Source organism: Callorhinus ursinus, unplaced genomic scaffold (genome assembly GCF_003265705.2).
Source record: "Callorhinus ursinus isolate GAN/ISIS: 27379988/994484 unplaced genomic scaffold, GSC_fseal_2.0 scaffold11, whole genome shotgun sequence".
Lineage (NCBI taxonomy): Eukaryota > Metazoa > Chordata > Mammalia > Carnivora > Otariidae > Callorhinus > Callorhinus ursinus.
In genome coordinates this window covers 44,273,460-44,286,326 of record NW_027397073.1, presented here as the reverse complement: position 1 = coordinate 44,286,326, position 12,867 = coordinate 44,273,460, and the positions used below count along the sequence as shown (strand labels likewise).

General features: G+C 40.7%; 1 protein-coding gene across 4 annotated transcripts in view; it reads right to left on the bottom strand.

Moving 5' to 3' along the window:
* Positions 1-567: 567 nt before the first annotated feature.
* Positions 568-12,867, bottom strand: part of CHST9 (carbohydrate sulfotransferase 9) — a 251,748-nt gene continuing 239,448 nt past the window's right edge. For all 4 annotated transcript variants that reach the window (XM_025886848.2, XM_073898377.1, XM_073898376.1 and 1 more), the window contains exon 6: positions 568-2,783. In XM_025886848.2, the coding sequence (XP_025742633.2) occupies positions 1,692-2,783 (1,092 nt within the window). In that variant the 3' untranslated portion in view covers positions 568-1,691. The remainder of the gene's footprint in view (positions 2,784-12,867) is intronic.

Here is a 12,867-nt window from a genome sequence, read left to right as displayed (position 1 = left end):
ATGGAGTGGAAAGTAGTAAAAGATTGGCTTGAAAGTTTTAATACTTATGATCTGGGAGCCTGCTGCAGTTACGTACTCATTGGGAGACACAGATGGGACAAGGCAGGTAGGTATGTGTTGAGGGAAGCAATTTATGAATACTCAGCCATGAAATGGAAAATCAGAATGAAATAAGTACAACTGTAACTAGCTTGGTCTATTAATATTTAAATATTAATACCTACTTTTTTCTGAGAGATGTTACCGAGTATTTACTGATGAGAAGCAATGATCGCTTGGGAAGAAGAACATGTTCAAGAGCTGCATTTAAACCAGGTTTGAATGACATGTGGTTTTCTTAACTCAAGGTAATAGCCAGTTAAAATAAGTTCCCCATCCAAATGTGTCTTCAAATTTAGGGTCCTTTGGAAAAAATTTCCAAAATGCATTACAACTTTTGATAGGGGTGACACCTGGTCCTATTTTCCAAAAACTTTGATTTAATATATGAATGCAGTGGTATCTGACTCTGTTAGTATAGAATATTTAAACTTAAAAACAAAAAAAAAAAAGAAAAAAAAATAAACTTAAAAACAAAATACCTTAATTTGTTTATGCATAAGCCTATTAAAAATGTTTCTAGGGGCTCTTGTTTTGTTTATTCTCTAGAATATAACCTATCTTTGAAGTGGTATATGAGTTTTTAAAAAGTCATTCCCAAGCTAAGTAATTAGACTGGAAACAAAAGCTATTCTTAGATCACATTCCACATAGAAAGCTATGCACATGATGCTTTGATTCAAATAATATTCTTATAAAACTTTGTTATTGTTTGAGGCCTACATTCAGAGTGGCAACTTTTGTTTTTGATGATTATTCCATCCTGAAACAATTTCCCCCCTGCCCAATTAAACCAGAATTAGGAGCACATTTATATCTGATGAGGCTTAAACTTCTCAACCGCCTGCTTCAGAAGAGAAGACCTTTAGTGGTTATGTTCATTCTGTCTCTGCACAGAGGGCTCAAAAGAAAACAGAATCAATTCCCTAAGGTTTTTCTGGAAGAGGAAGGTTGTTTTTGTTGCTTTGATCTTAGCATGTTGTGCATTTTTTATTGGCTGTTGAATATAAAAAGCCATAGCCTCATCTGGTTTTTCTGCTATATTCTCATATTGTAAATCATATATGCCTTCCAATCTAAAGTTAAATGCCTAGGTCCAAAATATTATTTCAAAATTGGCTTATCATTGCAGTCAATAGAAAGACTTCCAGGGTGTAAGAAAACTCTCCAATGTTCAAATAGTATGTCACAGACTGCTAAAAATATATCCATGCACTTTAGACAACAAATTCCAGGATGTAGACATATACTCATGCTATTTTAGATCCCTTTTCCTATCATTGCAAGAGGCTATTGAAGCTAATGTAGCAGCTGGCTAGGTTATTGCTTCTATAATATAATCCATAATGCAAAAGCAGCTATTTCCCAAACATTTTAGAGCAAGTCAAGTTGTTTACACATCTCTGTAAGGTAATTTTCCTAAAACTTTGTGCCAATTGGTGTCATACTATTTGGGAAAAATCTTCATTAAATCAAGACAACTACACTTAGTTAAATTCTCTCTCACACGGAGAATTGTAGGAAAATTACAGTTAGCTGATTGGAGGCCATCAACATGGAGTAAATACAGGGTTTTAGAAAATGAATGCAAACTACAAAAATGGAGTTGTATAATTAAACATCAAATAGTCTAAGTAATAAAAGTCATAGATTAATTGTCTCTCAGTTCTAGTCAGATCCTTTAAATATTGTCTCACTACCTGAGCATTGGTTCTTTCATCAGAAGAGTGCCTATCCTTAAAGTTTGGAAATTTCAGCCCTTTTGGAGCGCCCACGAGCTGTAAAAAGTAATTGGCGTCTTCTTCCAAAGTTTCGAATTTCCCTACAAAATCATAGTTGATCAAACACGGATAGCAGAGTTTGCTGACCTTTTCCCAGTGAATGTCCATTCCTACGGGACGGTGGGAATCCAGCAAATAGTGGACAAACTCTTTGAATTTGACTCCTGATCCATTATTTAGTGCTTCTTCACAGGCATTTGGCCGATATTTCTTTATAATCGCCTTCCCAAATACCGGATGGTAATAGCTATTGGGGTGTTCAAATTTGTCCCTGAATGCGGACACTAACCTTTCCATGGGATCACGAACAAAAACAGCTTTGGTGTAGGTGTTCAAGCGAGAATATATCCCTTTTAAGTCAAAGCTATCTAGTTTTTTCAAATGCTTCCCGTAGTGAACAGCATCATGGGAGATGTTGTATGCAGAGGAAGCCAACCCACTTAGTACCATCAGAATTCTCTTCCAGTTGGAGCAGCCAGCCTTGGGTACTTCACAATATAAGATTTTGTGTTTATCTTCCACATAGATCCTGGATACCATATGAAAAAGATGTGACTGAGGACGACTCACCCCACCATATTTCTTGCAAAACTCCTGAAGGAAAGACCTGCGTGTCTCCTGGGCCACATCTGTTTCCTTCCACTTGTTGTCTTTGACTAAACTTTTGTTTAAAGGGTGGATGTCCAATGGCCATTTCCTTTCACTGAACTTCTTAAAAACGGTCTTAGTTCCTTCAAGTTTTTCACTTAGCTTAATTGTTTGTGGCCTTGTGGGCTTACCCAAAGCTCCATCCTCTCCTTGTGAGTGGCTAGTCTTCCTTAAGACCCTAGTCGGCCTCTCAGAGTTGAGCAGAAGATTTTCCTTTTTTCCCTTGGGCTCCTCAGTTATGTGGAACGCGGGGTTCTGTTAAAATGGAGAAGGAGAAATGTTGAAAGCATATTCACAAACCCGGGAATACAAGAATCGTAACATATTTGTTTTAGAATACTATCGAGGAGAGCACATTTCATGTAAGCTGCCAAAACAATTTAGCAAAGCATGCTGAATATACATTCTGTAGTAAGTTTCTTCAGAGAAGATATAACAATGAAAAATGGTATCCATGCTTCATTCTGAACCAAAGTTTCACATTTTATATTATATAGATTTGGGTTACTTACATGTTATCATTCATTTAATGTTAATGTGCTGCATTACATTAATAGATTTTCTTATGCTAAATTATCTGAGTGTTATTGGGATAAAACTACTAGTATTGATTTGAGTCTATGATCATAGTAAATCAGTTATTGTTTTCATACTATGTTTGTTATCTGTGGTTATCAATTATATAACCTTCCAAAAATGCACACACGCACACGCACACACACACACACACATGCACAGAGTAAACACAAGACGGAAAGGAGAGTGTCCTGAATTTTCATCTTAGCTTTGCCTGTAACACAACAGAATGTACTCCATCATCCTGTAGGTCAGTAATTCTTGAGCTATTTGGGAGCATATTACCTTCAAGCAATGATTTAGTTAGCGCACTAAAGGTAGATATAAAATGCAGCTGTATTTGGATTGAATTTTTTTTTTTGTTTTTGGGGTATTCTGTAAACACAGAAGAGTTCAAAGTCATAAATTACAACTTAAAATTGTAGCAAGGCTAAATATAAAATCCTTGTGACCATTTCAGTTTTCCAAGCACTTGCAAAAAGAGAGATTTTTTTCCCTTGGAAAATGATTTATTTTACAAAATTCATTTATCGTAATAACTTAATAACTGTAATCATACAATTTCATTCATGTATGAAAACTTTCCTCCTTCCCAAGCAAAGAATGATTAGGGAATCCAGAAAAGTTTATTTGATACCCTGCTATATTAAATGAAAAATAGGACACGAATTTAGTTCTTTTGTCAGTGGGATGAATCAGCCTACCTACCATCTACTGTTCATCTGACTACATCCTTCCTACAGCTCTTGCAATGATTGCATAAGGGAAGACACGGAAGACAAGATTTACAAGGTGGTGTCCTCTCTTAGGGATAAAAATTGTAAAGACTTTGGCTTTTACTCTGGGTAAACTAGAGAGCCATTGAAGGGCTCTGAGCAGAGAAGTAACATGATCTTACTTAGACTTGAAAAGGATGGTTGAGGAGAAGACTGGCCTAGAGATATACATATAGAATTGTCAGCATGTTATTGGAAAACTAATGAATAAATGATGTGCTGTGGGAATAATGCATGGGGCCGCCAGCCTAGTGGTGAAGGGAGTAGTGGGGAAAGTTTCTTAGGGGTTATCTATCTATTATCTATCTATCTATCTATCTATCTATCTATCTATCTATCTATCTATCTATCTATCATCTATCTATCATCCAACCCTCCAGTTAACCGCTGTAACTCCAATGTCTAGAATGGTCGATAGCCTATAATAATTGCTCTCACATATTTGTTGAATGAATAAATGGAATTAAGTCTTCCGGGTTGATTAGGAGTATCCTAGCAAATTGAGCAAAAGAGCAGAGAAATAAAGCACCGTGGATGGGAGCCACCTCCAGGCATCATGGTCCTGGTACTAGCTGAGCTTTAAGTGGGGTGGGGTGGGGGTGGGGAGTGCTTTTTCCTAGCGCAAGAAGATTGTGTGAGTAACCCCTCATCGCCATACACCAGCTTAGGTAGCCACATAAACCAGCTGCCCAAATCTTCCTTAGCATTGAGCCAAATGTTTGTGGCGTGTCAACTCTAAAACCATTTGTCTCTGTCTTCTCAGAAACTGCCAGAATGAGGTCAAAACCCTGAATCCGTCTTTACCCTGATCAATGACCCGAAGTCCATAAAGTTTTCACAGATGATCTGAAATTTGACCTGAGCTTTGGAAGATCATGGAGTTACCAGGTGACTGCATGGGAAGTACTTAGCACAGGCCTGATGTAAAACTGTCAATATATTTCTGCTGCTACGTCTTCTACTACTAACAACTATAAATAATATTTGTTATTATTATTATTTTATAGTAGTAGTAACAATGTTTTATCCCAGTGACCTAGTAAATTTCAAGATTCCCCAGCTGTCCATTATTATCCAGACTGTAATTTGTGTGTCTCTACATGTACCCTAATTATTTCTCTCCTGCCCCACTGCCAAGAACAAAAATGAAATCAGCCTTCCACTGTGCCCCCTGGACCTTCTGCTTGTGGTCATCAAATTCCCTTTTAATCTCCAGAGGCTTCTGGAATGTTTGTCTCCCATGACTTTCTCTACATGAAACCTGGCCGGCCCCCAAGACTCTGCTTCCCTTGTACTTTCTCAAGAAGACACAACTTTATTTCCTTAAACCACCTGTCCCTCCGGCCAGAAGACAGGGAACGATTTCCTTGGACTTCATTGCTGCTTCCAGAACATGTCCACCGGCAAGAGCTTCTGCTTCTGTGAAGTGTGTGTGTCCTGCTCAACTGCCCTTCCTCCTCCTTGCGCTGTTGGCTGCCTTTACCCCTGATCTTTCTGCTTCATGCACTGAAGACTTCAGCTCCTAGCTTAGACTTTGCTTCTCATTCCCATTCTTGTCACTGTGTGTGGTGACTCTGACACCCAATAAACTCTCGGCCCCTTGACCTCCCTGCTGAACAGGGAGCCTGATGTGGGACTTCATCCCAGAACCCTGGGATCATGACCTGAGCTGAAGGCAGATGCTTAACCAACCTGAGCCACCCAGGGGTCCGGACCACCTCGCTTTTAATTGAAGTGTTCTTAATTGCATGTAGACCTTGCCATCACCAGAGCCTGCGCCACCTCCATCGTCTCTCTGACCACCATCTTCTAACCTTCCTGCTCATCGTTACTTCCAGTTTTGCAATTCTCTGACCACTTCTCACCATGTTACTCAAGCTCTTAGCAGCCAGCAAGCCCGGTTCTTCTCTTCACTCTCAGAAAATCACCTCTGTGGGGAGGCATTCCCTCTCTACCTTCTCTAAATTATGTTCTCCTCTGAGATTCTCTCCCATATAAGTTTCCCCAATAAGAACGCTGCTTATTTTCCTCAGCATTTATGGCAACATGAAATGATTTTATTTACTTACTTCTGTGTTGTCTCCTCCCATTCCCAGCTCTATTGCAGTAGAATATGACTGCAGAGGTCTTATCTTTTTTGTTCTCTGTTGGATCTCTGGTACCTAGCATGTTGCCTGACACACTGAAAATGATCAGTAAATAATTGTTCGGTGGGTAAATGGGATTTTTAAAAAAACCAGAGGTGGATTCTATATTTCACAAGTTTCAAGATACAGTAAAAAATGAATCTGCACATCTCTCTATTAACAGGATTTACTTACACAATTATATTACACTTCCACCAGCCTTTATACCATATTTAATTAAATAAAAAATAAATTTACAAAAGAGTCTACCATGGTGTTCTTGCCAATGCCAGCTTATGGTCTTTGTAAACTTCTCCTAAACATTGATAGTGGTTATACCTTGATTGTATCATGATAGTGATTTCTTCTTCTTTTTAAATTAATTAATTAATTAATTATTTTTTCTTCTTCCTTTTTAAATCAAAGAGACTAATGTCAGCTTGTTTGTCATTTCAAATAGGAAAAATAGTGCGGTATGATGACTCCCTGCACATAGCCAAGATGTCTTTCTTGTGTACACAAAATCAGAGTTGTGCATGCACCAACAGTCACTGTAAAATACAAGTCATTTTTACTTGGGATATTTTAGATTTTCTTGAAATACCAAGTGGAAGGAGAAATTCAGGTTCTCTTCAATGACTACTACACATTTAAAAATCAGGTGGTGCCTCAGACTATGGTGTTCAGAAAATTTACATTTTCATTTATATTGGAGAGCAATGACTGAGGAAAAAGATTGTCATGAAAATAGAAGTTTTGGGGCGCCTGGGTGGCTCGGTCGTTAAGCGTCTGCCTTCGGCTCAGGTCATGATCCCAGGGTCCTGGGATCGAGCCCCGCATCGGGCTCCCTGCTCAGCGGGGAGTCTGCTTCTCCCTCTCCCACTCCCCCTGCTTGTGTTCCCGCTCTCGCTATGTCTCTCTCTGTCAAATAAATAAATAAATAAATAAGTAAATAAATAAAATCTTTTAAAAAAAGAAAGAAAATAGAAGTTTCTTTTGCTTTCTTTCTTTTCTTTTCTTTTTTAGTATGTTATGTTAATCACCATACATTACATCACTAATTTTTGATGTAGTGTTCCATGATTCATTATTTGCATAGAACACCCACTGCTCCACACAGAACGTGCTCTCTTTAATACCCATCACCAGGCAAACCCATCCCCCCACCCCCCTTCCCTCTAGAACCCTCAGTTTGTTTTTCAGAGTCCATCGTCTCTCATGGTTCATCTCCCCCTCTGATTCCCCCCCTTCATTCTTCCCCTCCTGCTATCTTCTTTTTTTTTTGACATATAATGTATTATTTGTTTCAGAGGTACATCTTTTGCTTTATTTTTTGTGGTAAATGCAATTTTAATTTAATGATGGGCTTCCACACAATTGTTTTATAACCTTGTTGAAGAAAAACTGTTAATTGAAAGGTCAAGGTTAACTTGGAAAATACTTGACCAATTCTTGTCAAGGTGCTGAAAGTCTGTATTCAAACAAATCTTTGGCAGAAGAGAACACAAATAAAATAGTTACACACAAAGCCGCTCATGCTAAAGTAGGCATGGAAGGCTTGGAGTCCTACCTGCCTGCCAAATCAGATTGGTTCAAAGTCACTCCCTGTGCCTGGGAACGTCTGGAGGCTCGCCAGCAATCTGCCTCGCAGCCTCACTGTGGACACATGGAAGCAGAATCTCTGTGGTGGGGCTCCGGACTCGAAGGTAAATAAGCTCCCCAGGCACTCTGCAGGCAGTAATGGCATTTGAGGGACCACTCAACTAGAGTATGGCAAATGAAAGTAAGAAAGTAAGAATTCGTCTCATACCACCCAGGAGAGAAAGACATCAAATATGGTGGGTGTGAATATTTTAGTTAAGTGGAGACAAATAGTCTGCTGAGGGTGGGGATGTCTCATCAGCCTTCACACAGACCAGATGGAAGTCCATGTTTCCCAAGCTACTTGCTAATGGCTGGTTTGGCTAGGGAGATAACTGCATGAGGGAAAGGCTCATTGCTCATAAATGAGACTTCAACCTCCTGTTAGTTTATTGAGTACTAGTTAGTTTCCTCAGCTCTGACTAAATCGGGGGATGGGCTAAGGTTAACTCTAAGTAATGACGCCCCAGGAGGCTTCTGGTTGGACAGCCATTAGACCTCCTAACGCCACTTATCTCACCGTCACCTCACCTTAGAAAAACCATTCCGAGGGTGTGGTGGTCTCCCTCCCCACTCCCACCCCCACTCCATTGCCTTCAATCACAGCAAAGGCTTCCCATGACTGAGGGGTTTGGATTACAAAAATTGAGATTAATGGTATTTTATTTATTATTTTTTCTTAAGTTTTTAATTTTAATTGCAATATAGTTAACATACGGTGTCATATTAGTCTCAGGTGTTCAATACAGTGATTCAACAATTCTATACATTACTCAGTGCTCACATGAGAAGTATACTCTTAATCCCCATCACGTATTTTATCCTTCCCAGACCCACCTCCCCTCTGGTAACCATCAGTGTGTTCTCTATAGTTAAGAGTCCATTTTTTGGTTTCTCTCTCCCACCCCCCTTATTCATTTGTTTTGTTTCTTAAATTCCACATATGAGTGAAATTTACAAATGAATGAAATCATAGGGTATTTGTCTTTCTCTGACTGACTTACTCCACTTAGCACTATACCCTCTAGATCTATCCACGTCATTGCCAATTCTTTTTTTATGGCTGAGTAATGTGTGTGTGTGTGTGTGTGTGCATGTGTATATACACACCACATCTTCTTTATCCATTCTTCAGTCGATGGACACTTGGGCTGCTTCCATAATTTGGCTATGAGATGATGTTATTTTATTTTATTTATTTATTTAATTTTAAAAAATATTTTATTTATTTATTTTGACAGAGAGAGAGAGAGAGAGAGAGAGAGAGACGGAACACAAGGAGCGGGAGAGGGAGAAGCAGGCTTCCCGCCGAGCAGGGAGCCCGATGCGGGGCTCGATCCCAGGACCCTGGGACCATGACCTGAGCCAAAGGCAGACGCTTAACGACTGAGCCACCCAGGCGCCCCGAGATGATGTTATTTCAAATTTGAAGCTTATACTAATGAATTTCCACCACCGTCATCTTCATGTTGATCACAGTAACAACAGTAATAAAAAGAGTAGACTCTTCCATCCCCATCTTCCTTCAGGACACCTCGTTCTGCTTGCCCCCAAAGCAAAGGTCTATAAAGCCAAACGTATCTTGTTCCTTCTCCAAGTGGTTCCTCCTGTGCTTTTTTCTATTTCTGAAATGGTTCTATTGCATTCTGGCCACCCACTCACAAAATCTGACAGATGGTTTAACAATCAAAAAGTAAATTGGTTAATTTACATCTCATAATGGCTGTAAAAAATCTTTTCCATTTATTATCTCTTAACTGAGTATTCTTTAGTATCCTACTAATTGGTCTCCCTGAAAATTATCGCCAAATAAGTCTTCCTAAATCATTTTACTTTTCAGCCCTTAAAATCTGGAATGGGCTCAACTATACATAGACCCAAGTCTGGATTCCTCGGCTGGCGTTGGCAGCCTGTCACCACCGGGCTTGTCACTCTGTGCTCTGCTCCTATCTTGACACATACGGTCTTCTACTTGCTTCCACTGGGCTCTCGCCACCCTCCACTCTTGTTCCCCTTTGCTTGGGACTTTTCAGATCTCCTAGGCTGATAGAAAATCCTGCTCTCCCCCTGACAACCACGTACGACTCCAGCAAGGGATTCTGCTCTCTTCAAAACATTAGCATTTTGTCTGTACCACCTGTGAATTATTCCAGCTCACACTGTTTGATTCTCTCATTGGGCAAACTCTTTCAGTCACAGCTAAATCATACACCAAGGCAGAGAGCTATAGTTTTCCATAAATACCTTTGAAGAATGGATATGCTTGCCAAGTTACTTAAAAGATAGATCACTCCAGATGAAAAAAGTGAGTTATTCAAAGGAATCTAATGGAAAAAAAAAATGTGGCCTATTCATGAACCCTGCAGTAAATCTGAAAGCTTTGTTTTTAGACCTTAAGGCCTCTGGTTCCATATGCCTCCTCTGTACATTGACATTAATTGTTCTTTCTCTCTCCCTCTAAACTCACGGAGGGCCTACCACACATTAGGCACAGGGCTAGATGCCCAGGATGGTGGGCTGGATAAGAAATGTGATCCTTGCCCACATGGAGCTGATATTCTTATAGGGAAAAAGGCCCTAAGCAAATAATGGCACAATTAATTAATCTATTACCACAGTGGCAAAGGCTCAGCAGCATGCTGATGGAGGCTGGGGGGAGTGGAAGTGGACAGCCGGGTATAAAGACAAGTCTTAACCTGGTTTGAGTGTTAAATCTTCTGTTGAGCACCTTTTATTTTACCCTGCTTCGTTGTTATAGTTGGTTGTTTAGGTGACTATCTCTCCTATTTATTTTAAGCTTATTAAAGGTCAGTGTGCAGTCTTATAAATCTGTGGAACCTCCACTAGCACCTAGAGTAGTCTCTTGAATAAACCTATGCTTTGAATTTAATTGAAGTAAAGAGCAATATCATTCCTATACTTCCTTTTATTCAGGCAATTAACTCACATTGGCCTTATGCAGTTGACAAGTATTATACTTCTGTAAAACTTGATCTGCTATTGTGCTATTATGTAACTGAAGGACTTTGATCATTCATCCATCACACATATATTGAACTACTACTATATGCTATGTCTGGCATTGTATAAACAAGGATAAAATAGATAAATTTTACAGCCCCTTGAGGAGATCAAAGTTTAATTGGGTTGATAAAAATAAGCAGTTTATGAGAAAAAATGTGGTAATTGCCATAATGAAAGGATACATAGGGTATTGGGGAACAGAGACAAGAGTTACTTAGTTTGAAGAAATTTTGGGGGGCGAATTTCACAGAGAAGTGATGCCTGGGATGAATCTGGGAGGACACTGGGGAGTTGGTAGGTCAACAAGCCAGGGATGGGAAAGACTATATACAAGCTGACAATGAGAAGACACTTGGGGGACCAGATGCAGATAAGAGGGAGAGGCATTTGAGGTTGGGATTGACTCCTCATGCCCATATAAAGAGTCTAGACTTTACCATGTAGATGACAGGGATTTTCCACAAGGCAGGGACTTAGAATGAACATTCTAGCAGCAGTGGGGAGGTACAGCTGGGGGCAAGCAGATCTAGATGTAGAAGACAACCGTGACGGTCCATCAGGCATTCTTAGGACAGGAACCACGACAATGAGGTAAGAATGCAGAAAAAGGGTATTATTTGAAGTAAATTTAGGAAATTGGTCAGACTGTAAGAGTGGAAGAGTGGAGGCGGAAGAAGTGTAAAGAATGCCTCCCCATTTCCCAGAGAGGGAGTAGCATGTACCATGGGAGGCAATGGTGTGGGTGTGGGTATTCACTATCTTCAGTTTCAGATCTTTTGAGTTTGAGGTGCCCTTGAGAAATAGGGGTGTCGGTATTAGGGACTCCAGAGCTGGGCATACAGATTTGGACGTTGTTGGCTGGGGGAGGTGCTAGCTGAATTTATGGGCCCTGATGGCGTTCCTTGGAGCCACCATAATGATCACAACGTCTGCCAGGTTTGAGTGCCTGCCACGTGCCAGACCCGTACCACACCACCACCTATTGCTAAGGTCACCTTCCACTTCCATGTTACAGGTGAAGAAATGGAGCCTCAAAAACATAAAGTAACTCGTTTAAGGCACACAGCTTGAGGAAAAGGGACACTGCGTGAGCCCAGCTTCTTTTCTGAGTTCAGAGTGTCCACAGTGCCTGTGTCTGTTGTGGGCGGACCTTTGCAGGCAATTAACAGTTACATTTGATGATGGTAAGATTGGTGATTAGATGTGCCCCTTCCTATCATAGAGTTTTGACATTTGTCTAGTTTAATTATGTAATATTACTTCTATTTATTTATTTATTTGACAGAGAGAGAGTGCAAGAGTGTGCACAAGCAGAGGGAGCAGCGGAAGGAAAGGGAGAAGCAGGCTCCCTGCTGAGCAGAGACCCCCCCCCCCAGCTCGGGGCTCGATCCCAGGACCCCGGGACCATGACCTGAGCCGAAGGCAGACACCACTTAACTGACTGGGCCACCCAGGCATTTTAGTGACGTATCTTTTGTGATTTATCTTCTATCTAGATTTGAGCGCAGTTAGATTTCTTCATACTCCCATGAAGCCCTAGTTATTTCTAGTGGTTAGTAAGAGTGATGATGGCAGTGGGTGGGATGCTTGAAAGCGGGTCCCTTCTGAGGATGCAGACCATTGTGTCTCTGTTTGGTCCCTCTGTGCCACAGCTGTTCCTCTCAAATCTTAGGCCAAGGGCTTCAGAAACTTATTGCTTAGTTATGAAGTTATGAGAGGGGTGAAGACCGGCTACATTTCCACCAGGACCCTGGGCCGACGGGGAAGGAGTGTGAGCATACAGTCCTAATACGCAATGCCATCAGCCCTGTCTCCTCCCATTCTTATACCCCACTCTTCCGTCTTTGGTTATTCACTGAACAAACATTTCCTGAGCACTTACTGGGTGCCAGGCCCTGGGCTGCATTTTGGAGGCAGAGCTGGCAAGTCATAGTTGGTCCCTGCTCTTATGGGGCAGCCTTGGGGGCAGGAGAAGGGAGGGAGATACAGAAGAGAAAACCAAGGATTACCACACTTAGGACAGGTGGCAAGACAGGAAGGAGGTATACTAGAAGAGCATAAAAAAGGAGCATTTAATCCCAGCTTGGAGGGCAGGGAGGGTTTCTTGGAGAAAGCGTGTGACGTGCAAAATCATCTCCGTTTCCTGTTTCTGTGACTTATTTCCTCTCTCTAGAATATTCTTCTTCATTTTGTTTG